This window comes from Mchenga conophoros, linkage group LG20 (genome assembly GCF_057382185.1).
Source record: "Mchenga conophoros isolate Kocher_MC1m ecotype Shallow Benthic linkage group LG20, M_conophoros_male_GT1.1, whole genome shotgun sequence".
In the NCBI taxonomy this organism is placed as follows: domain Eukaryota; kingdom Metazoa; phylum Chordata; class Actinopteri; order Cichliformes; family Cichlidae; genus Mchenga; species Mchenga conophoros.
The window spans coordinates 33,609,458-33,630,674 of NC_140545.1; the positions used below are offsets into that span (position 1 = coordinate 33,609,458).

Below are 21,217 nucleotides of genomic sequence, written 5' to 3' on the forward strand. Positions count from 1 at the left end.
GAAGTCAGTGATTTAGACCTCTCTTCCCTGTTTGAAGCAACTGAATTACAAATTATCTGTCAAATGACATCTTTTGCTGTGAGGCAGAGACCAGCCAAGAAGTCTATATGAGTGAGATGACATGCCTGTATTTTATTTCAGATTAGCAGACGTGAGAGATGCATTCATGGGAAATTGCTAAACACACCCTCTCCTCCCTCTCATTCAGATATGGTCACTTCTGGCTCCTTAACACGACCAGAGTCAAGTCAGGGATGTTATTGCTGCTGCGTACTTCTTTTAAGTAGTACAGAGGAATGACCTTTGCATTCAGTCATGCACCTTTACAGAATAGAATGCATTGGTGCAAATCAACAGACGCATAAAGAAGGTAAAATGAGCCATTTGCTGCTCACATCTTTCCCCCCTCTTGTTGTAAATTGGTGAGAGATGCGAGATGAATCAAAGTGAACGTTCAGTCCTCTTGCAGCTCCTCAGTCCTCCTGTAGGAGGCGCAGCTCATTACAAACGACCGAGTGTGGAGTGTGGAGGCTCGTCTGTTGTTCGTGTTTCTCCGTCCGCTTATTGATCAGCAGATTATTGTTTACAGCGGAAGCTCCACATCCGGGGATGTAGAGGAGACCGCCCCCTCCCTGCTGCTGCAGCAGCATCCTCTCATCCGGCAGACAGACAGGTGGAGCTCATCCCGCAGACAGACAGGTGCACAGACAGACAGGTGGAGCTCCTCACGCTGCAGGTTGGTTGATGCCGTTTTTCTCTTTTTACCGGATGAATACGGCTGCGGCTCGTGCCGTTTCTGTGCTCGGTAAATCACGGGGTGATGATGTGACGTTAGTCTGTAGGTGATCTGATGTTTATCGGCCGCTGATTGGCTGTCGGTCGCTTTGATTCTGCAGCTTTTCGTGTTCTCGGTATCAACCCCGGTTTTCCCCACTTGGTCCTTGCAGAATTTCTCTGCAGGCTGTCCTGAGCGTCGGTGTCTGCGCTCATTGTTGCAGAGAGATGATGCAGAGCGAGACTCCCCCTGTGCCTCTGTGATTCACTGATACTCCGTCTGTGCATCTAGGGCTTCACGATTAATCGAATTTTAAATCTCGAACACGATTTTGGCTTCCCATAAATGCACGCGCTCCCGTAATCAGCACCTGACCACGTGCCTACATGTGCCAATCATAGCTGTTCCCTGAGCCTGCACAGCCGAAAATCTCAGGTAGAGCTCCTGCCGCTACACCTGTCTCCACCTCTCATTCACGTTGTGCAGGTACAGTGACAGGAGTGGAGGATTTTATGTTAAGACTTCCTCCCTGCTGCCGCCTTTAGCAGATAATACACCGGACTATCATTTATGAAAGGATGCAGGTTTTTTTAATAGAGCATTTTCCATTTCGTGCTATAATCTGCTGATATGTTTTGAACCTACGGTGAAGGAAACAGTGGCGAGTACGATGCTGTAATAAAATCTGATTATAAGCCTTTTAAAGTAATCGAAGGGCTAACGTAGTTCAGTTTGTATTAGTTTTGTCTTCACATTGGTCTCTGCTTGATTGTCAGTCTTTAGGATCTATTGGACGTCTTCACCTCACAATATAAATACGATTCACAGGTCTTTTCGCGTTGGCATAATCTAACATTACACAGACTTTGTACTTTTTACCATGCAACCGTCCTGCCACGGTAAAAATTCCAGGTTTCAGGGTAGCAGAGCTGGCACGAAGCGCCTTGGAAGTGTAATGGGAAGTCTTTAGGACCCAGGGGACCCAATGGAGGGTATAAAAGAGGAAGTAGCAGCAGGTGCTCTTCATTTCCACTGACGAGCGGCTGTGAACAATGGTTGTGTGAGTAGGTGAAGAGCCTGAGAAGTTTTAATTGTCTGCTACACAAACAGTTGTTGTAAACCTCTACAGCAGAGGTTCGAGGTACAGGCTGTTTTTCTTTTTTTTTTTTTAATTTTTTTTTCAGTCAGATATGTTAACATTTATTATTTTAAAAGAACACAAAGGGTTTGCAAAAGGCCTAAAACATCAAAATGGTAAAAAGGTCACTAACGACCACAAGATAGTGTTATTGGTGCAACCTGCCAGCAATGCAACTATCACCTGAGGGCTTGCTCTCCCTTGGCGGTCCCAGATGCTCGTTGCTTTAAAAGAAACAAATCCACCCCAAATAAATACGAGCCCAACAGAACACTTATCGCATGCACTAAGTGCTAGTTCAGGCAATAATCGGTGGCACTAAAAATCACTCTTAATAAAAACTTATTCACTGCAAATCCACACAGAGCACCTCTAAAGATCCTAATTCCCCTAAGGTAAGAGTCCCACTCAGGGATTGCACATTGCCCGACTAATATTGCACCAGCCCAGTAGAAATAAAAACAAACCCGGCATAAAAAAAAACAGTTTTAAAAGGTCCATCCATTCGCTTCCGCTTATCCTTTTCAGGGTCGCGGGGGGCGCTGGAGCCTATCCCAGCTGTCATAGGGCGAGAGGCAGGGTACACCCTGGACGGGTCGCCAGTCTGTCGCAGGGCCAACACACAGGGACAGACAACCATTCACACTCACATTCACACCTAGTGGCAATTTGGATTATCCAATTAACCTATCCCCACAGCACGGTGGCACGGTGGTTAGCACTGTTGCCGCACAGCAAGAAGGTCCTGAGTTCAATTCCACCATCAGGCCGGGGTCTTTCTGTGTGGAGTTTGCATGTTCTCCCCGTGTTTGCGTGGGTTCTCTCCGGGTACTCCGGCTTCCTCCCACCGTCCAAAGACATGCAGTTTTAAAAGGTGACCCTACTAAAACCAAAAACACAACAACAAGGAGGAGGAGGGAAAAAAAACAGCGACAAATTCACATGTGCAGCCTGCCCTGCAGGAGGCAATACAATATAAATTAGATTATAGTGCATCAATATACTTTTTTTAATGTCAAATATATTAAGTTAACATACCTCCAACAGACAACTGTGTTTGCTGCACACCTGGCTTATCTTGGCTTATCTTGTGAAAATCACTACTAAAACATAAAATACAATAAACATCAAATACATTATAACAAATTTAAAAAAAAAAAACACTAAAAGAAAAACAGCCTGTACCTCGAACCTCTGCTGTAGAGGTTTACAACAACTGTTTGTGTAGCAGACAAAACTTCTCAGGCTCTTCACCTACTCACACAACCATTGTTCACAGCCGCTCATCAGTGGAAATGAAGAGCACCTGCTGCTACTTCCTCTTTTATACCCTCCATTGGGTCCCCTGGGTCCTAAAGACTTCCCATTACAGAAGGATTAGGACAGTAAAAGAATCTGCAGGTTGTTTAAGAAAGTCTACAGACATTTTTCTCGTCATGGTCAAACGTGTCTCTTTCTCAGTGATGTTGGTGTCTCCCAGCCTTGCCGACCTTTCCCGCCTGTACCAGACTGAGTTTGTGCGGAGCGCCCGGGCCGTTGGCGTCCTCTGGGCCGTCTGCACTCTCTGCTTTGCCATCATCCAGGTGGTTATCCTGGTGCAGCCGTCCTGGATCTGCACCACAGACGTTCGCCCACAGCAGGCGGGACCAGAGCCACCCAGCGGCACACTGGGACTGTTTGAGGTGAGAAACGGTGCCTGTCCAATCCACAGCTGGATCTTTTAGGGGTTTCTGTATTTGTATGTACACATGTTACACCTGCACACAGATGGATTATCAAATAGCTTACCTGATCACTTTAATGTGTGTTCATGTATCCCTGTGTGTAGGTGTGCATGGAGTCAGACTGGCCGGTCCCAGACTGTCACGGTGGTCTGTCCACTCTGTCTCCACTGCCGTCCTTGCAGTCGGTGGCGGTGTTGGTGGGAGTGTCTCTGTTGGCGGTGTGGACCAGCGTCCTCTGTCTCTGTCTCTTCAGGTTCTGCAGCGCCGCAACGGTTTACAAGATCTGCGCCTGGCTGCAGCTGACTGCAGGTTAGTCATGTTGATGGGTCATTGAATCCCAAACATTAACACTTTGGTCACTGCCGTGGTCGTTTTTCTGCAGCTAGAAGAGAGCAGAACTGCAGCTCATGGTTATTTTTGCATTTGGCTTGATTCACCAGGCTGGAGGTTGCTGCTTGGTCAGACACTAGTTTTATTTTAGAGGACAGTGTTTCTGTAGTTCTTCTCTCTGCCTGTACAGGTCAGCTTTTCAGTATTTTCTTGTCTCTGCAGGTTTCTGTCTGGCGTTGGCGTGTCTTCTGTTTCCTGACTCATGGGAGAGTCAGGAGATGAAAGCTCTGTGCGGAGACTCGGTGAGGATTCTGATTGATCGTTTTGCTTCTGGGTGTTTTATCACACTGATGTCCTTAATCGTGAATCTGTCTCCAGGTGGGCAGCTTCTCTCCAGGTAACTGCTCAGTTCACTGGGCCTACATTCTGGCCATCCTGGGAGTTCTTGATTATGCCATCTTGGCCACACTGGCCTTCGTCCTCGCCAACAGACAGGACGCCCTACTTCCACCAGATACCCAGGAATGTGAGTGTGGGGGTAAGGGGGTAAACTCATCTGACGAGTTAACTTCACAGTTTCATACTAAGACTCTTTTTTTCATTGCTGCAGTGACCGCAGGTCTGCTGATGACAGCATGAATCAGCAGGTGAGTATCTTCTTTATGTTTTACTAGTCTTCTGTCTTTAAAGCCTCAGATATTTATTTCTTTTTACTCTCTCTTAGGGATGTTCGGTCTTCATTTCTTCAACTCCGCCCGACCTCTTCATCCTCCATCATCATCATCATCATCTGTTTCTGCATTTCATGGCACGACTGTCTCCTTCAGCTGCAATCGTTCATTGCTGCATGATGTTTCCAGGAGGAGTTGTTTAGTGTTGAACAGAGGAATGTAACAACAGGAGGAAAGAGGCTCTGCGGTGGTGAGGTCGGTGTTCGGGACATTCGGTCGCTGTTCAGTTGAAGTAAAATGGTGAGAAAACGAGCGAGATGGAGTAAATCAAAGGAGAACTAAGCCCCTTTTAGACCTCCAGTTTTTATCTTCACTCTCATATTAGTGATACCGTCATAACAGCTGTGTCAGCAGGCTGGACCCACCTCCAATAGATGCCGTCAGCACAGGTCGTTTGAGTTGCAGGTGATTTTTTTAAAAATTTATTTATTTAACTAACCACTGGGAGCAAAATGAAGTGTTGGTACTGGATGAGCACAATTAATAGATTACTACATAGTAACATTTCTACACAGTGTGGCAATCAATCAGGACAACTTTAAAGCAGAAACAAATTCGTCCCACGCATTAAATTAAAATATATTTGGGATATTTTCTGGAAAAACTTAAGTCAGCAAATTGAAGGAAAGTCTTAGATTTCTCTACCGACTTCCTGTTCTGTCAAGCCATCCTTTTAGCTTAGTATCAGCTTTATCTTATGGTCCATCAAGCCTTATGATTAAGACAGTTTAGTAACTGTTTCTGCAGCTTTTAAAATTTACAAAAGTTGTAGAAGAAAGAAAAAAAATCTGCTTTGTAGGTAAAAGTTAAAACTCCAGTTAACAGCCTAGAGTTGATATGTTAAATCTGATATTTTGGGGGTGAAACTGTATCCCCGCCACTGTCTTTCCATTTAGACTGGCTTTATGTTAATATGAAACTTGTTATACTGTTGCTTTTTGTTTGACTTTTAAGCTACATTAACTAACTAATGGTGTTGAATATTCATGTTAAACATAATGTTGTAAAGGTAATCCCTGTGACTTCCCCGCAGATTTCAAGATGAACGTGTGGCCCAGCACTGATGAGAAGCACAATTGTTAGACAGTATTATTCTACCCTTAAATTTGGTCTTGCTTGGTAGTTAAGTGTCCATGTTTTGTTCGCTGAAGAATGAAGTCCTTTGCAAATCAGTGCCACAAATCTGTGTGCATGAGCCAAGCGTATTCGCTGTACTATTTAGAGTCAAAGGAGCTTGCAAAGAAAAGCGTCTGGACTTCTTTAAGTTACTTGAAGACGTTTCACCTCTCATCCAAGAAGCTTCTTCAGTTCTAAGGTCAAATGGTGGAGAGTCCCAGATATAAACCTAGTGGGAGTATCCCTCCACAGAGGGACAAAAGGACCCCCTGATGATCCTCTAATCGCCTGAGCCAAGGTGTGAAACTGGGTGTGGGTCCCAATCAGCCAGAGTTTCGGGTGAGTTCATTGTGAAACCTGGCCCCACCTTATCATGCTAATTCCTGAGATCAGATGGCCCAGGATGTGAGTGGGCGTTAAGGCGTCTGGGAAGGGATCTCAAAACTGGATTATAGATGGCAGAGAGTTGGTGTCGTAAACCCCCGCCTCTGTTCAAAGATGGTCGCTCACAGTGGACATAGATGGCTTCTTTCACTCCTCTTTCAAACCATCTGTCCTCTCTGTCCAAAACGTGAACATTGGCATCCTCGAAAGAGTGTCCTTTGTCCTTAAGATGCAGATGGACTGCTGAGTCTTGTCCTGTGGAGGTGGCTCTTCTGTGTTGTGCCATGCGCTTGTGAAGTGGCTGTTTGGTCTCTCCAATGTAGAGGTCTGAGCATTCCTCGCTGCACTGTACAGCATACACCACATTGTTAAGTCTGTGTTTTGGTGTTTTGTCTTTCGGGTGAACCAGTTTTTGTCTTAGCAACACGCTCAGACAAAAACTGGTTCACCCGAAAGACAAAACGCCAAAACACAGACTTAACAATGTGGTGTATGCTGTACAGTGTACAGTACAATGTACAATGTACAGTACAGTGCAGCGAGGAATGCTCAGACCTCTACATTGGAGAGACCAAACAGCCACTTCACAAGCGCATGGCACAACACAGAAGAGCCACCTCCACAGGACAAGACTCAGCAGTCCATCTGCATCTTAAGGACAAAGGACACTCTTTCGAGGATGCCAATGTTCACGTTTTGGACAGAGAGGACAGATGGTTTGAAAGAGGAGTGAAAGAAGCCATCTATGTCCACTGTGAGCGACCATCTTTGAACAGAGGCGGGGGTTTACGACACCAACTCTCTGCCATCTATAATCCAGTTTTGAGATCCCTTCCCAGACGCCTTAACGCCCACTCACATCCTGGGCCATCTGATCTCAGGAATTCGCATGATAAGGTGGGGCCAGGTTTCACAATGAACTCACCCGAAACTCCGGCTGATTGGGACCCACACCCAGTTTCACACCTTGGCTCAGGCGATTAGAGGATCATCAGGGGGTCCTTTTGTCCCTCTGTGGAGGGATACTCCCACTAGGTTTATATCTGGGACTCTCCACCATTTGACCTTAGAACTGAAGAAGCTTCTTGGATGAGAGGTGAAACGTCTTCAAGTAACTTAAAGAAGTCCAGACGCTTTTCTTTGCAAGCTCCTTTGACTACGATGACCTGGATGACTGAGAACCTTCACAGACATATGTACTATTTAGAGTACTCATTTTTCTCTTAGCTCAACCTTTAGGGACTTGTGTGGAGCACCATTTGAAAATATGGAGATGGGAATGAGCTAAATAGACCCACTTAAATGTAAAAGTGACGGCAGGTCACTTTGATGGATTTAGGTTTTAAAAAGGTTAAAGAATAAAAGGAGACGGCTGCTGTGACAATATGTTTGGTCTGAAGATCAGTGGTCCTATGTTGTATAAAATCATCTTATGTCATTTTTCAGCATTTATTAAGTAAAAAATTGTTTTAATCAAAGTGGTTAACCTAGCTTAGCACAAGCACTAGAAGCAAGGGAGACTGTTGGCTAGCATAGCCAGATTTATCTTAAATATGTCCTAGATAGCAGTGGCTTCTACCACTAATGTATTCAGCATGAATAAATGTCTTATTTACATTGTATATCATATTATCTAACAGTTTGTCATTAGGAGTCAGAATGAAGTTACCATTAGCTTTATGATATAAGCCTATGCTTCCAGCCTGATTTTTAGCTAGGTTAGCTTGCTTTGAGTTAGCTACGAGTTCATTTAGATTTGTGTTAGCTTAAGGTGTTTAAATGAATAAAGTGCTCCTACAGGATTAATAGTACTAGATGGATTGTTAGTATACATTACCCTTCATGTCTAGCTAGCTTCTTTAGTCAACTAAACCTCTTTGATTCCCTTTCTAGCTAACACGCTTAAGCGCTGCATCTGAAATAATCTATTCATTAGGATAAAATCTAAATTATTTACTAACCAACAACTTGTGCAATAACCATTCAGTCTCAATGTAAATGAGCAGTCGAGGTCAGAAGTTTATATACGCTCATCTGTAATAATTTCTTTGAAATGTTCGTTTCATCAAATGATCATACAGCATACGTCTTTAATGACTGTTAAAACATAAGTTTGAATTTATTTATTGTTTTTCCCTAATCTACAGAGTCATACAGGCTCATAGTTGACCAATCGTTCATATATATTGGTTGGGACCTTAATGTTAGTCTGCTTTATCCATCCCAAAGCCAGTTTTGTTGTGTGTTTGCTAGAATGTCCAGCTGTGTCCAAGTCAATCATTTTGAAATGGCAATTCTTCTTTATTCTAGTACCACTGGCAGCAAAACAGCCCCAGAGCACAGGTGGTACAGTGTTCTTAGGTTTGAAAGCCTCACTATTGCTCCTCCAGACATATATCCCTTATCATTGTTGCCATATAGCTCAATCTTTGTGTCATCTGACCATAAAATTTGTCTGTTTGATCAGCAGCAACTTTCAGAGGAGCTTGAAGGTGTTGATTTTGGGTGGGGGTTTCTTTCTTGGTAGGTAGCCTCTCAGTCCACGGCAATGTAAAACTTACTCCACTGTGGACAGTGATGTTGGCGTACCAGTTTCTAGTCCATGGCAGGCTTGAGGCTCTTGGGTTGTTCCTGAACATTGTAACATCCTTGACTACGGCTTCTCAAGTTTCTTTTAGTAGGTTGATGAAGATTATATAAAATCTTTTAAGTGTTTGTTACTATTTGAGCCTGTATCTATACTTTTTGAATTAAGAACATTTTCTTTAATCTTTAAAGATGTATGCTGGACAATCATCCCACCCTGTAAAAAGAGCAGCTTAAAGAAGTAAATAAAAGCCCCAAATTACCATGACATTCATGCACACGAGTGTGTATATAAACCTGTAAGAGTTCACTTTGGTAGGCATAAACACACATGTGAATGACATACTGTCACACATACTGAGTGTCTGTACGGGAGTAGGTTAGAGTTGGGTATGGGGTTTCAGATGCAGCGCGGTTCTTTGTGCTAAGCTCAGCTAACCACAGAGATAAAACTGATGGAGAGCATTAGTGTTTGCTGTCAGCATGACCTTTGACCTGTAAGGTACATGAATAAATGTGTTCCCTTCTGTGTTTAAAATGTTTTTGTTGTTAATGAGATTATGCTGTGTCTTTATTAGATTCAGTTTAACTTATTTTTTTCCCCCATAGACCAGACATGTGTTTATTGGAAAACTGTTTTTTGGAATGATTCAAAAGTTTTTCTGTTTCAATGTTTTATTAAAATGTAACAAAGCTGTTAAGTGGAATGAGTTATTTCTGTACCCTGGATTTGACTTTTCCCAGAAATGGGAAGTTGAAAATTATGTGATCTGGACCTCCAAAGGTTTGATGAACAAAGTTGGGAAAGACTTAACCTAGTTAATTTACTTACCTGAAACAGAATAATCAAAAAGATGTGCTGTTTGTTTTAATGATATTATAGCCAAACTGTTTTGTGTATATATTTCAAACAGTTAAGTCAGAATGATTGTTTCATATTTATTAACTTAAATTCAGAGTACTTGGGGTGTGAAGACTGTGATAAAAGTGTCATTTTTTCACACCAATGTGACCCATAATTGATTAAATGAACAAGATTTTTTTTTTTTATCAGATAAGATCCGAAACTGCCATCTCAACCTATAAACTCACCAGACGACTGAATAGTGAGGTTAAAGTTTAAAGAAGATGTAGGGTAATTTTCCCATAGACCTCAACACAATCGGACTGTTTTGCAAGCAGATCAGACTCCCCCTGCTGGCCATTAGAACAATTACAGGTCCTACACTGTTCTCCCTTTCGACAACCACAGGATACGTCCGTCTTTGGTGGGGACAAAAACAGACAGCAGGCGGCAGTGAAGGTCGACTTTACCGACTTTATTTCTGAGTGTGACATGAATCAAAATTTCACCACAGACAGACGAATCATCACAAGCTGAAGTACAGGAACACAACGAGAACGTATTGATCACATAGCTGATGAGCCATTGCCAAGGTTATTACCACTTTCCACCATCTCTCCATCTTTTTTGAAGGAAAGAAGCTCGATTTAATGGCGAACCTGTAACAATGTAACCACATTACAGTAATGAAGAGTCTAACTACAAGCCCCAGAGACCATTGCAGTAGATTATCAGCCAATCGGAGAGCTTGAGAAAGAAGTTTCTTTTCACAAATTTGATTCCGGTGAATTTTTAGATTTTGGTTCATTGAATGTGCTGGAACAATGCCTGCTGAGGCTCATGGGAAATGTAGTGTTTTAAAGACTCGCACAAACGGAACCGTTTTATCCTTTTCCATCTGTTTGACATTTCTCCTCATTTTTACAACAAACAACTTGATAAATGTTCACGAAAGCAGCAGGAACAAATGAAAAAGATGCACAAATAAAAACCTGAATGACAACGTATACTCTTTTCTCTACTCCTTACTCCCTCATGTACTCCAGAATCTGATCAACCAATATTTGTGGGTCGTAGTTCAGAGCAGCTCTCCTCCGGCGCCTACGACTCCCATGATTCAGTTCCTCTGCGTCACCTGTTGACGTAGTGTCGATGCGTTTCATCCTCTGCAGCCCGACCACCTGGGGGTGCAGCTTCTCTCCTTGCTCCTCTCCGTCGTAATCCTCCAGCCTCTTCACCCTGAGGAGGGGAGGGTCGTTGCTAGGTGAAGGGGGAGCCAGATCGTCAAGAGAACGGCGGGTTCTTCTGTGGGCGGAGCTAACAGGCTCAGGTGCTTTCGCTGACAGGTCCCTCTTCGCTCTGCGACCAGAGGAGGCGACCGAGGCACCGTTAGGACCGATGCTGGAGAGTATCCCAGCAACCATCCGCCTAAGGAGGGAATACATGGCCATCTTGAATTTATTATTATTATTATTGATAATATTATTAAACAAAATAAGTAAGCAATTTATTAATAAATCATACTATTAATTTACATCATAAAATAAAGAGTCGGTGGTTCAGCAGCTGTGGGCACATCATTGGATCATTAAGTTCAGTTTTACATTTTCTAATAAGTATAAAACTGAAACAAGTCAAATGAAGACACATAATTAATAATAACATTTCTGATATTAGTTCCCAAATGGTCTTCAGGGAAGTCAAAGTGTGCCTTTAGATTTTTTTGCTTTTTGCCTTGACGTGTGTCAAAAAAAAAAAAAGATTGAAAAACACGAAATACATCCTCTGGATTGTCACAGTCAGTCCCTGATGTACTAAAAATAAAAATAAACAATATCTACTAAATATCATAGAGATTAACATAATTCAGCGCTACGTGCATCATGTTTTAAGTTAGTTTTCAAAGTGTGTCTTTTAGAGAGCAGTGCAGTTTAGGACCAATCTAAACTGGTTCAAAACATACTTAGAAAACAGGAAATACTTTGTATCAAAAGGTAACTTCACATCTGAGCAGACAAGGATCACATGTGGAGTTCCCCAAGGTTCCATCTTGGGACCCCCTCTGTTTAACATTTACATGCTCCCACTGGCACAGATTATAAAGAACAACAAAATAAACTATCACAGCTATGCAGATGACACACAAATATATATCACAATGTCACCAGGAGACCGAGGCCCTGTACAGGCTGTTGGTAAATGCACTGAGGAAATTAATGACTGGTTGTGCCACAATTTTCTCCAGCTAAACAAAAACAAACTGAGGTAATAGTCTTTGGTGCCAAAGAAAAACGATTACAGGTCACCAGAGAACTTCAATCTATACATCTAAAAACCACAAACCAGGCGAGAAATTTGGGTGTAGTGATGGATGCAGACCTAAACTTAGAAAAACACATTAAGACAATAACAAAGTCAGCTTACTATCACCTCAAGAATATATCAAGGATAAAAGATCTGATGTCTCAACAGGACCTGGAAAAACTAGTCCATGCATTCATCTTTAGTAGGCTTGATTACTGTAACAGCATCTTTACAGGTCTACCTAAAAAATCAGTCAGACATCTACAGCTCATTCAGAACTCTGCTGCTCGAGTCCTCACTAAGACCAAAAAAGTGGACCACATCAGTCCAGCTCTGAGGTCTTTACACTGGCTGCCTGTCCGTCAGAGGATAGACTTTAAAGTCCTGATGCTGGTCTATAAAGCTCTGAATGGTTTAGGACCAAAATACATCAGTGACCTCCTGACCCAGTATGAACCATCCAGATCCCTCAGGTCATCTGGATCCGGTCTTTTATCAGTTCCTAGAGTCAGAACCAGACACGGAGAAGCTGCATTCAGCTTTTATGCTCCTTATATCTGGAACAAACTCCCAGAAAGCCTCAGATCAGCTGAAACACTCAGTTTATTTAAATCCAGGTTGAAGACTCACCTGTTCTCAGCTGCATTTGACTAAAGCACCAAATCCTGTAAAGCACTGTTTTACTTTTAAGCTTAAATTTCAAAAGTTACATTTTAACTACTGATTTTATCTACTGTTCCTTTCTTTCTTTTTTCCCATCTTAAATCATGCTTTTTATTTGTTTTGGATTTTTAATGTCTCTGTAAAGCACTTTGAAACCCTGTTTCCCTGTAAACCTTTGGATGTTCTCAATAAGTGTTAATATGTGAATAGAGGAGGACACAAATATAGATGTCTCTTAAAAATAATCAAAACATTTCAATATTTTAGGGTGGAAAACTTTCATTCAGAGAAAACTCATTCATTCTGTAATTAGTCATGCTAAATTAAAACTTTGTTCACATTGTTTTAATATATTCTGATTCTTTCTCTCCATTTCTTAACTTTCTTTTCAAAGTACTTTCATTTAATAATTAAACTCACAGTTACAGTGGACTGAATTTTAAAAAAGAACTCTGTAGAGCTGCAGGTGGAGCGGACTGATCCATCGTTTATCCATTAACAGATTGGTGAGCTCACCTCAGGGTTTCCTGGTCTCGGCTCAGTCCTGATGCGACTCGTCCAGCCTGCTGACGTCTCTCCTGTTTCGCTCTTTCCAGCAGCGTCTGAGCGAGCCGGGGATCCATCCTGAGAAAATCATGCTTTATTATTATTGATTACTTTTTCTGTCTCCTACAGATTCTCAGCATGAAACTAAAATTTACCTGTCAAGCAGGGCCTGAGCAAGCTGGGGCTCCACAAGGCCCCACCAGGCGGCCCGGGGCCTCCCCATGCTCATCCCCCTTCCAGTCTCATCGTAGTCTGCAGGAGCAGGACCCTGGAAGTCCCTTGTGGGGCCCTGATCATCCTCCTCATCCTCCTCCTCCTCGACCACTTCCACGTCACCCGGACCGACCAGTCCTGCGCTCTCTGCCTCGCTCAGTAGGCGGAGCAGAGCTGCCAGGTAGGCTGTGGACATATTTGATTGGTGTACTTAGAAGTTGGTTTTAATTTCGCCTAAATAAATATACTGATGATAAACTGATACGGAGAAACGTTTACAATGGAAATAATTGAAGTGATGTGAGGAAACAAAGACAAAATATTGTATTTTTACCAATAAATTAATGAACATTTCTAGAACAAAGTCAGAATTTTTGTTCATATGTAAAACACTAAAAAAAGTAAACAAAGTTTCCCTGAAAATGAAAATCTCAAGAAAAACATAAAAGAAAGGATTAAAGTTTCCTAACCCGCTTGCTGCTCCTCTTCCTGCTCCTTCCTCTGGTCTCTCTCCACCAATCGCTGCAGTGCCTGGTCCAAGCCCCTCCCCCTCCAGTCATCTGATTGGTAGTACAGGTCATTGGCCCTGCCTCCTCCCTGCATGGCAGGATATGACATCATCTGATCTTCATAAGGCAGCATGTTAGGGAGGTCTCTGCGCTGGCGTCTGACTCCACCCACTGACACATCCAGGCCGTGGCCCCCAGCACGAGCTGCAGGTAGAGACTGAGGGAGACAGACCAGAAGTTACAGCTTAGATAAGCTTAAATTTTTATTCTCAGGGATTAAAAATAAAATCCATCTCATGAAAGAACAGATGCCTTCTGTCAGATTTAGCGAGTAGCTAATTTCCCTTTCCAGTAACTGAGCAGGTAGATACGATATTAAATAAGGTATGAAATAATCACCACCAACATAAATACTTGCCTTTCACTTGAGCTAATTTGAAACTTTGTCCATTATATGTGGCAGATTAACAGCTAATTGCTCAGCTTCTTTCCTCCATATGTGAACATGTCAACATCATCGGCATACAGAGCACGTGGAAGCTGAAAAACAGAGTGCCCGATATTGATCCGTGCAGCACCCACCAAGCAAACGAGGTTGAAACATTAGCGTTGTGTCCCCTGCAAAACTGCACCAAGGACGTACAGATCTTGATGTTGTTTCCATGGTTACGGTCCTTTCAGATTGTGTCTTACAAAGCAAGAAATATTGATCAGGTTATTGCAAACAGAGCTTTTCCTTTGATGTAGCACCACTGATATGAACTAGCTGTGATCAGAGAGCCACAAAAAATATGCATGTATACATGTAATCATGTCCTTGTGTTGTGAACTGACTTCTCTCCATGTGCCTGGATGTCAACATTATAAATCTTTGAAGCAGTCTCCTTAAAGTGTTAATCGGTTAGTTAACTCAATATTCATTAGTGCTGAAGGTCAGGAGTTCGATTTCCCTGTGGTTGATTTGCTTTCAATGAGATTCTTACTTAAGAGAGAATAATTCCTTTTCATCTTGATTTAACCAATGAGCGGATGATAGAAAGCTAACTTTCCCTCTCCACAAAGTGTCGAAATGTTCACAGAAGGAAGGAAAGGTGTGAGAACAGATGTGACGCAGCAGTTTCTGTTCCTAAGTGAGTGTGTGTGAGACCGAGGAGGACTGATGCAGTGATGAAAGACAGCCGAGAGGGTTATCGATGAGCTGTCTGAGGCCTCGGGGTGATCGCATTTATATCAGACTCTCAGACCACGGTGATATTAATCAGTGAGCTGCACTTACGGTGACTCAGCAGCAGTGCTGGCTGTATGATTGCACTGAGAAATTATTGTTCTTCTATTTAGTATTCACATCGCAATTAATACTCCAGTTACCACTTAGATGTGCAACTGAGATGGATCTCACCACCACGTTGCTGTGAAAAGCTCTTTGAGCTGCTTTCAACTAATTATGCTAATAATAAATAAGGCTTTGTGGTAATAACGGTGAACCTAGCTTGCAGATTCACAGCTCCATATTTTTCTTCTCATACTCAATTACAGTAGCTTTGCCACCATAATCACCATTCATCTTATATTGGTTTTAGTTCATTTCTCCTGTGCTTTTATCCAGTTTTCTTCTGATTGGCTGCCCCTCCCAAACATCTGTGCTCATAGCCAGAGCTGTGTCGGAGACAGCTATATTAGAGATATCCCATATCAGTGGTGTCATCTGGGGAAAAGGCAGAGCATTTAGAGCAGTCTGGAGTCTGAGCCTTTGGCTCACAGGGATCATTTTTCATGCTCTGACTTCATTATTTCAAATTTTAACCATGCTTCATACAAATATCCACCATTTACTAAGAAATAAAACATTCTTTAAATCTACTATTTTTAAAAAACATCTGTGCTACATCTCACACAAACATGCTTGTACTGAACACGCCATCCAAATTTGGTAATATATTCTGCAGCACCACCTGGTGTTTCCACTCCTCCACCCCTGGCATCAACCTCTAGGCTCCAAGGGGATATTTACTTTTCACTTCCCAGTTCCTGTGCATCTCTTATTTTCAGTGAATGATGAACCAAATGATCACCTCTAATTAAACTCTTCTGCTTAAATCTAGGCAGGCATCTTTCTGTCATAAGTGTCTGAATGAAATGTGCTAATCCTCGTCATTGGGAGACATATGTTGGCAGATGTGACGTTTAATGCTTAAGTGACAGTTACACATCAGTGCATCTGCGCTGATATAGAGCGACTCATGGGTAAAGTACCTAAAACTGCTCCTCAGTATGAAGAGTCTGAATAGGCTGCGAGCAATCTTTGCTCAGGATTAATGGAAGCATGAGAGAAAAATGCTTCAACAGCTTCTTTCACATGAAAGAAGCTGTCGCTTTGACTGTGAGATGATTAAATCTTCCATGCCAGGCGATCGCAGCAGACAGATCCGGGTTCATCCTGCTGCAGCAGCTTTAATTTCCAGCCGAGATGTGTCAGAGTTCTCGAACTAACACTGATTTACAATGATAATATGTCTCCGCCTGCAGCAGAGCAGCTTATTCCGGAGAGGAGGAGGGTTGTATCTGTGGCTCTGTGTGATGGTGAGACAGCGGCGTGATGAAGAGATGAAGGAGGAGGAGGTAATGAGCCCTCTGAGGAGAATAACTCTCTGACTCACTGTGGGATCCAGTATTTTCTGCAAACGTTAGAGCAGCTCTGACACGGCGCTCTGGGAGATTAAAACATCAGCATAAAAACCTAAAAAAGAGCTTTTCTTTGCTTTCTGTGCAGCACGGAGGGAGAATTTAGTCATATTAAGCCAAAATGTCCACATTTTCACATCATATCATGATCTTTCACCGTTTTCCAGACTGAACTGAGCACCGTATGGAAAAACACAGGTCCAGCAGATGTGTTATGGATTCTGCTCAGATATTCCATTTTCATGGAAGATGATAGCTCATAGCATCGTAACTTCCCAAAGAAGAGGCAGGTGTCCAAATTACACCCTGCTTTATCCTACCATTTGACACCAATAAATAAGCCTTAACTGAGATCATAAACGCACAAGGACAATGTTTACTGAGGTCACAAACCAATGAAGCAAAGGTCCAATTTCACATATACTTAATACAACCAGTCTGAGGTTTGAGACCTGAAGAGTCTCCCCCTGCTGGCTATTGGAAAGAATGCATGTTTAAGACACTTGCATCCATCTTTCACACCCTGAATCCACAATCATCTATGGGTGAAACGTGATTATAAAGAAAAGTGAAGTTCTTCCAAAGTTAAAGAGCAAAATAATTCCATGTTAGGTGGCTGCAGGGGCGCCAGGAGAGTCTATAGTTCCCACAATCCAATGATCCAATGAAAATACACCGTCTCTGTGAGCTGACCGAGGTCGCATTTTTATTTGCTGTTTATTTTTATTCTGACCTGCTGGTTTGTTAGCTTTACCTGGTTAGAATTACAAAGATCATGGTTTGGGTTAAAATAGTATTAGATGTTTTTTCAGCGCTCAGGTTTCTCGGTTGCCTGGATACCTGATCACGCAACCCTTAAAAAGAAAGTCATATTTATGCTCTGTCTGTCTGTGGTACTCATCATGACTGTGAAAGTCACTTTGTTCCTCATGGAAGTGAAGCAACCAAGAAACCTGAGCTCTGAAAGAATCATCATATTTTTCATATTTCTGTGGCGCTACAGTAAGAAGGAAGAAGCTTTTAATGGGAGAGGAGCGAAAAGATCTTGTGTCAGACAGGATGAACTAATGGGCAGCATAAAGACCCAGTAAAAGGTTCAAAAAGAATTAATTTGGACTGAATCATGCAGATGTGTCATGCTGGAGATGGGCAAAATAAGCCACTCTTTAACTGTTTTTACACAAAATCAAGCTTTATTATCACAACCCTCATATTTATCTGGAAGTGAGGGGTCTCAGCAGAAGTAAGGTTAAGCAGTATGTGTTGTTTTCAGTCGTTACCCTGTAGTAGTTAGATAGAAGCTACGTATCTATAACGTTACTGATGTCGATCAACGTGCTGGTTGAATTCCCACAACCTATATGTCTGTGTAGCCAAACAGGTATGTAAACGGACACCATAATGGGACCATAAGTCCCAAAAAAGTTAACAGCGCATGACATTATGCACAGGTCGAACGCTGTTGGACTAGACCAGTAAAGAGAATGGCAGCACTTTATCATAAGCATGAAAAGGTCAGATTGAAAAAGGGCAGGTAAAAGCAGAGAACTGACGGTTTGCTCAGGATGTTCTTTGTAAACAACATTTGTTCTCTAAGCTGAAGGAGCACCAAAAGCAAGGACATGAACAAGAGCAGCCCATGTTGTAAGCTGTTCCGTACATGTTTTACACTCCCCCCGGGTGACAGCACACAGCTGCTTATCACCTACAGACCGCCACGCCAGGATCTGTCGGTGAGTCTTTTACAACATGTTTAAAAATTAAAGTCCAGGATGATGATGTCAGTGTCTAAACCTCGGTAACAAAGTGAGCACTGTGTGCAGTACAGGTGCAGTTGTGTTGTTGTGCACATACTGAATAAAGATTACATAACTTTATTGTCACAGCGCCGTGAGACCAAATATAAATTTTCCCTCAGAGACAATAAACCTCATCTCTATTATCGCTCAGTCATTTAGGTCTGTATGCTCAGGGAAGCGAACCCTGTCCTCACAAATAATGAACAGCAGTGCACACACACACACACACACACACACACACACACACACACACACACACACACACACACGCTGAGCAGTCATTATGTGTCAGGAGACCTGCTGTAGCCTGTGTAATCTACGGCCGTGTTGCTGTGGGTAACCGTCTCCTGTCGCTATGGTGACAGCAGCTGAAACGAAATGTTCTTCCTGACACAGCAGCTACCCACACACACACACACACACACACACACACACACACACACACACATCCACACACAAAAATAGACTCATGATTGTCCTGCTATCTTTGAGAGGACCCACGGTGAAATGATGCATCTGAGGGTCCAAACGCAGACCCTGGACCTGGTTCTGACCTGGTTCTGACCTGGTTCTGGTTCTCTCCGAACATCTAAAACTCAGTTTGATCTTCACGTAGATGCCGCAGCCTCACAACATCTCAGTTTCTCTGCACTGATTTCCCTCATCTGTTAATCAATACCTAATCAATGAAATAGAAAACAGAAGACAGGCACACATACAGGTGTGTGTGTGTGTGTGTGTGTGTGCTGACAGGTAGAAGATAAACAGCAGTGACATTGTTTTGCATCAGTGTCAGGTTACCGTGATGATGCAGCACCGTGGAGATGAATGGCTGGATAAACACACATGCGACACATATGTAAACATGCTCTCTCTCTCTCTGTATGTGTGTGTGCCGTCGGTGGGACTCGTCCTTACCTGAGTGGTGTGGATCAGAGCAGTGCTGAGCAGCAGGAGGCCGAGAGACGCCATGCTACAGGCCGAGCACACACACAAACACACACTGAGGCAGGATGCAGACACTCCTCTGATAAAAGGGAGGAAGGGGGGAGGGTACAGAGAGAGGGAGGAGCGATGACTCAGGACAGAAGGCGAGAGGAGAAAGGAAAGAGAAGGAGGCGACAGGGAGAGCTTTTGAGATGGAATAAGATAATAACAGAAGACAGAGGACAAAATAGGATGTGATGAAAAATGGAAGAACCAAGAATTATGGGAGTGAATAAGGTGGGAGAAAAAAATAATTGAAGGACATAAGGAAGGAGATAAGAAGACACAGAAAGCGATAAGTTCATAAAAAGAGATAAGTTTGGCTGTAAGGGCATAAGGAAGGAGTTGAAGTAAGGAGGTCGATGTGGACACAAGGAAATAAAATACGGGAATAAAATTTCAGAAATGAGGCAAAGGAACAACGGAGGAGAAAACAAATGTAAAAAGTGGAAATAAATAAGATAAGGAAGGTAATAAGAAATGGGACAAGTAAGAAAATCAGTACACAAGGGAATGCAAGAAATAGGAAAGAGGGGGTGAGGGAGGAAAATGGGAAAAGGACACGAGGAGAAAAGGATATAAAGTGTATAAAACAAAAAGGGGCAAGGATTAAGATTAGGACATAAGGGGCGGCATGACGAGGGAAAGAAATAAGAAATAGTGTGGAAGAAGTAGCTACAGAGATAAGGAATTAAATAAACGAGGAGATAAGGAACAGGTAATATAAGAACCAAAGCAAAGAAGTATGTATTTCCATAACAAGGAGAGAAGGATATATGGAAGTTGCTAAGGATGAAGAGAAGGACACAACAGACTAAACACAGAAGAACCAAAAGATGCACCGATGGAGACGAGAAGACTGACCCAAGAAGAAGAAAAAGAAGAGGAAGGATCACTTTTTTTCACAGAAACATTTGATTGGAAGACAAATAAAAACAAACGTAAAAGAAAAGCAGCAACACTCCAAAACAGCTCGCTGACTGGAACATCCATCTGAAGATTTATAGCCAATAACTGAGATCCTGTCAAAGGGCAGAAAGCCACGGAGGAAGCTTTTAACAGAAACACTTCCTGCTCCGGGTTTTTATAGCACAATCTTCATCCTTTTTACAGCTGCCCTCACGTCCTCCTCTAATAATCCTCTGAGATTCCAGATTCATTGACTTTCTGCTATTACTTCTCCTCTCTCATTTTCTTCAATCTTGAGCACATCATAGTATTCCTTACAACCTCTCAGCTCACTCTATTCACTTCCATCTCTATCCTTAACCACTCTAACCTGGCTCACATCCTTTTGCAGCTCGACCTCTACACCTCCATCACTTTCCGTACTTCCTCATTCCACCACCAAGTCTTCCTGCCCTCTTGCATACACCGAACACCTTCTTGGCAGTTTCTCTCACCACATCAGCTGTACTTTCTCAGTTGTCTAGTAACTCGTCACTAACACTCAGTCTTTTCCCTGAACTGTCGCCAAATTCTTCCGTCTTCAGCTTTCATCATTTAAGCCTTGTCTTTGCCTTCACTCTCCTTTTCTTCTTGATGATGATGACCTCATTACCTCTGTTCCTTTAACCCTTTCTCTACCACTTCATCCAGTTACTCTAGAATTCCTCTCTTTCAGCATTCAACATTAGCCATTTGACTTCAAGCATCAACATTTAAAATCCCTGCTCTCACCTTTCTTTCTCTCTCACTGCCTCCTAACATGCCCCCTCTCCTCTTTCCTTTGTCTTTGGCTAACAGCAGCACAGTTTTCATTGACACCCTGTAGGCCAACAGCGCCAAAGGCATTTGTTGCCAGCCCGGGCCTGACAGGCTGATTTTTGACGACTCGTTTGATTTGGCAAAGATTTTTTGCCAGACGCTCTAGTGCACAGGTGTTG

At 42.7% G+C, this 21,217-nt stretch overlaps 2 protein-coding genes across 3 annotated transcripts; one reads left to right on the forward strand and one right to left on the reverse strand.

The window, feature by feature from the left end:
* Positions 1–516: 516 nt before the first annotated feature.
* On the forward strand, positions 517–5,985 carry lhfpl4b (LHFPL tetraspan subfamily member 4b). 2 transcript variants are annotated; one of them, XR_014890225.1, is made up of 8 exons: positions 517–736; positions 3,375–3,595; positions 3,742–3,946; positions 4,190–4,269; positions 4,346–4,493; positions 4,578–4,614; positions 4,692–5,103; positions 5,732–5,985. XR_014890225.1 is itself a non-coding variant. In XM_085260464.1 (7 exons), the coding sequence occupies exons 2-6, from the start codon at positions 3,377–3,379 to the stop codon at positions 4,604–4,606; spliced, it is 681 nt and encodes a 226-aa protein (XP_085116590.1). In that variant the 5' UTR covers positions 517–736; positions 3,375–3,376; the 3' UTR covers positions 4,607–4,614; positions 4,692–5,302. The 2 variants fall into 2 exon arrangements, 1 of the variants encoding a protein (XP_085116590.1); XM_085260464.1 differs by lacking the exon at positions 5,732–5,985 and having other exon boundaries at positions 4,692–5,302.
* A 4,097-nt stretch (positions 5,986–10,082) lies between these two features.
* On the reverse strand, positions 10,083–19,406 carry pcsk1nl (proprotein convertase subtilisin/kexin type 1 inhibitor, like). Its single transcript, XM_085259717.1, has 5 exons — positions 19,263–19,406; positions 13,825–14,080; positions 13,297–13,540; positions 13,112–13,219; positions 10,083–11,056 (listed from the first exon to the last, which is right to left on the reverse strand). Exons 1-5 carry the CDS (start codon positions 19,314–19,316, stop codon positions 10,654–10,656), a joined length of 1,065 nt encoding a protein of 354 aa, XP_085115843.1. The 5' UTR covers positions 19,317–19,406; the 3' UTR covers positions 10,083–10,653.
* Between the last annotated feature and the right edge of the window lie 1,811 nt (positions 19,407–21,217).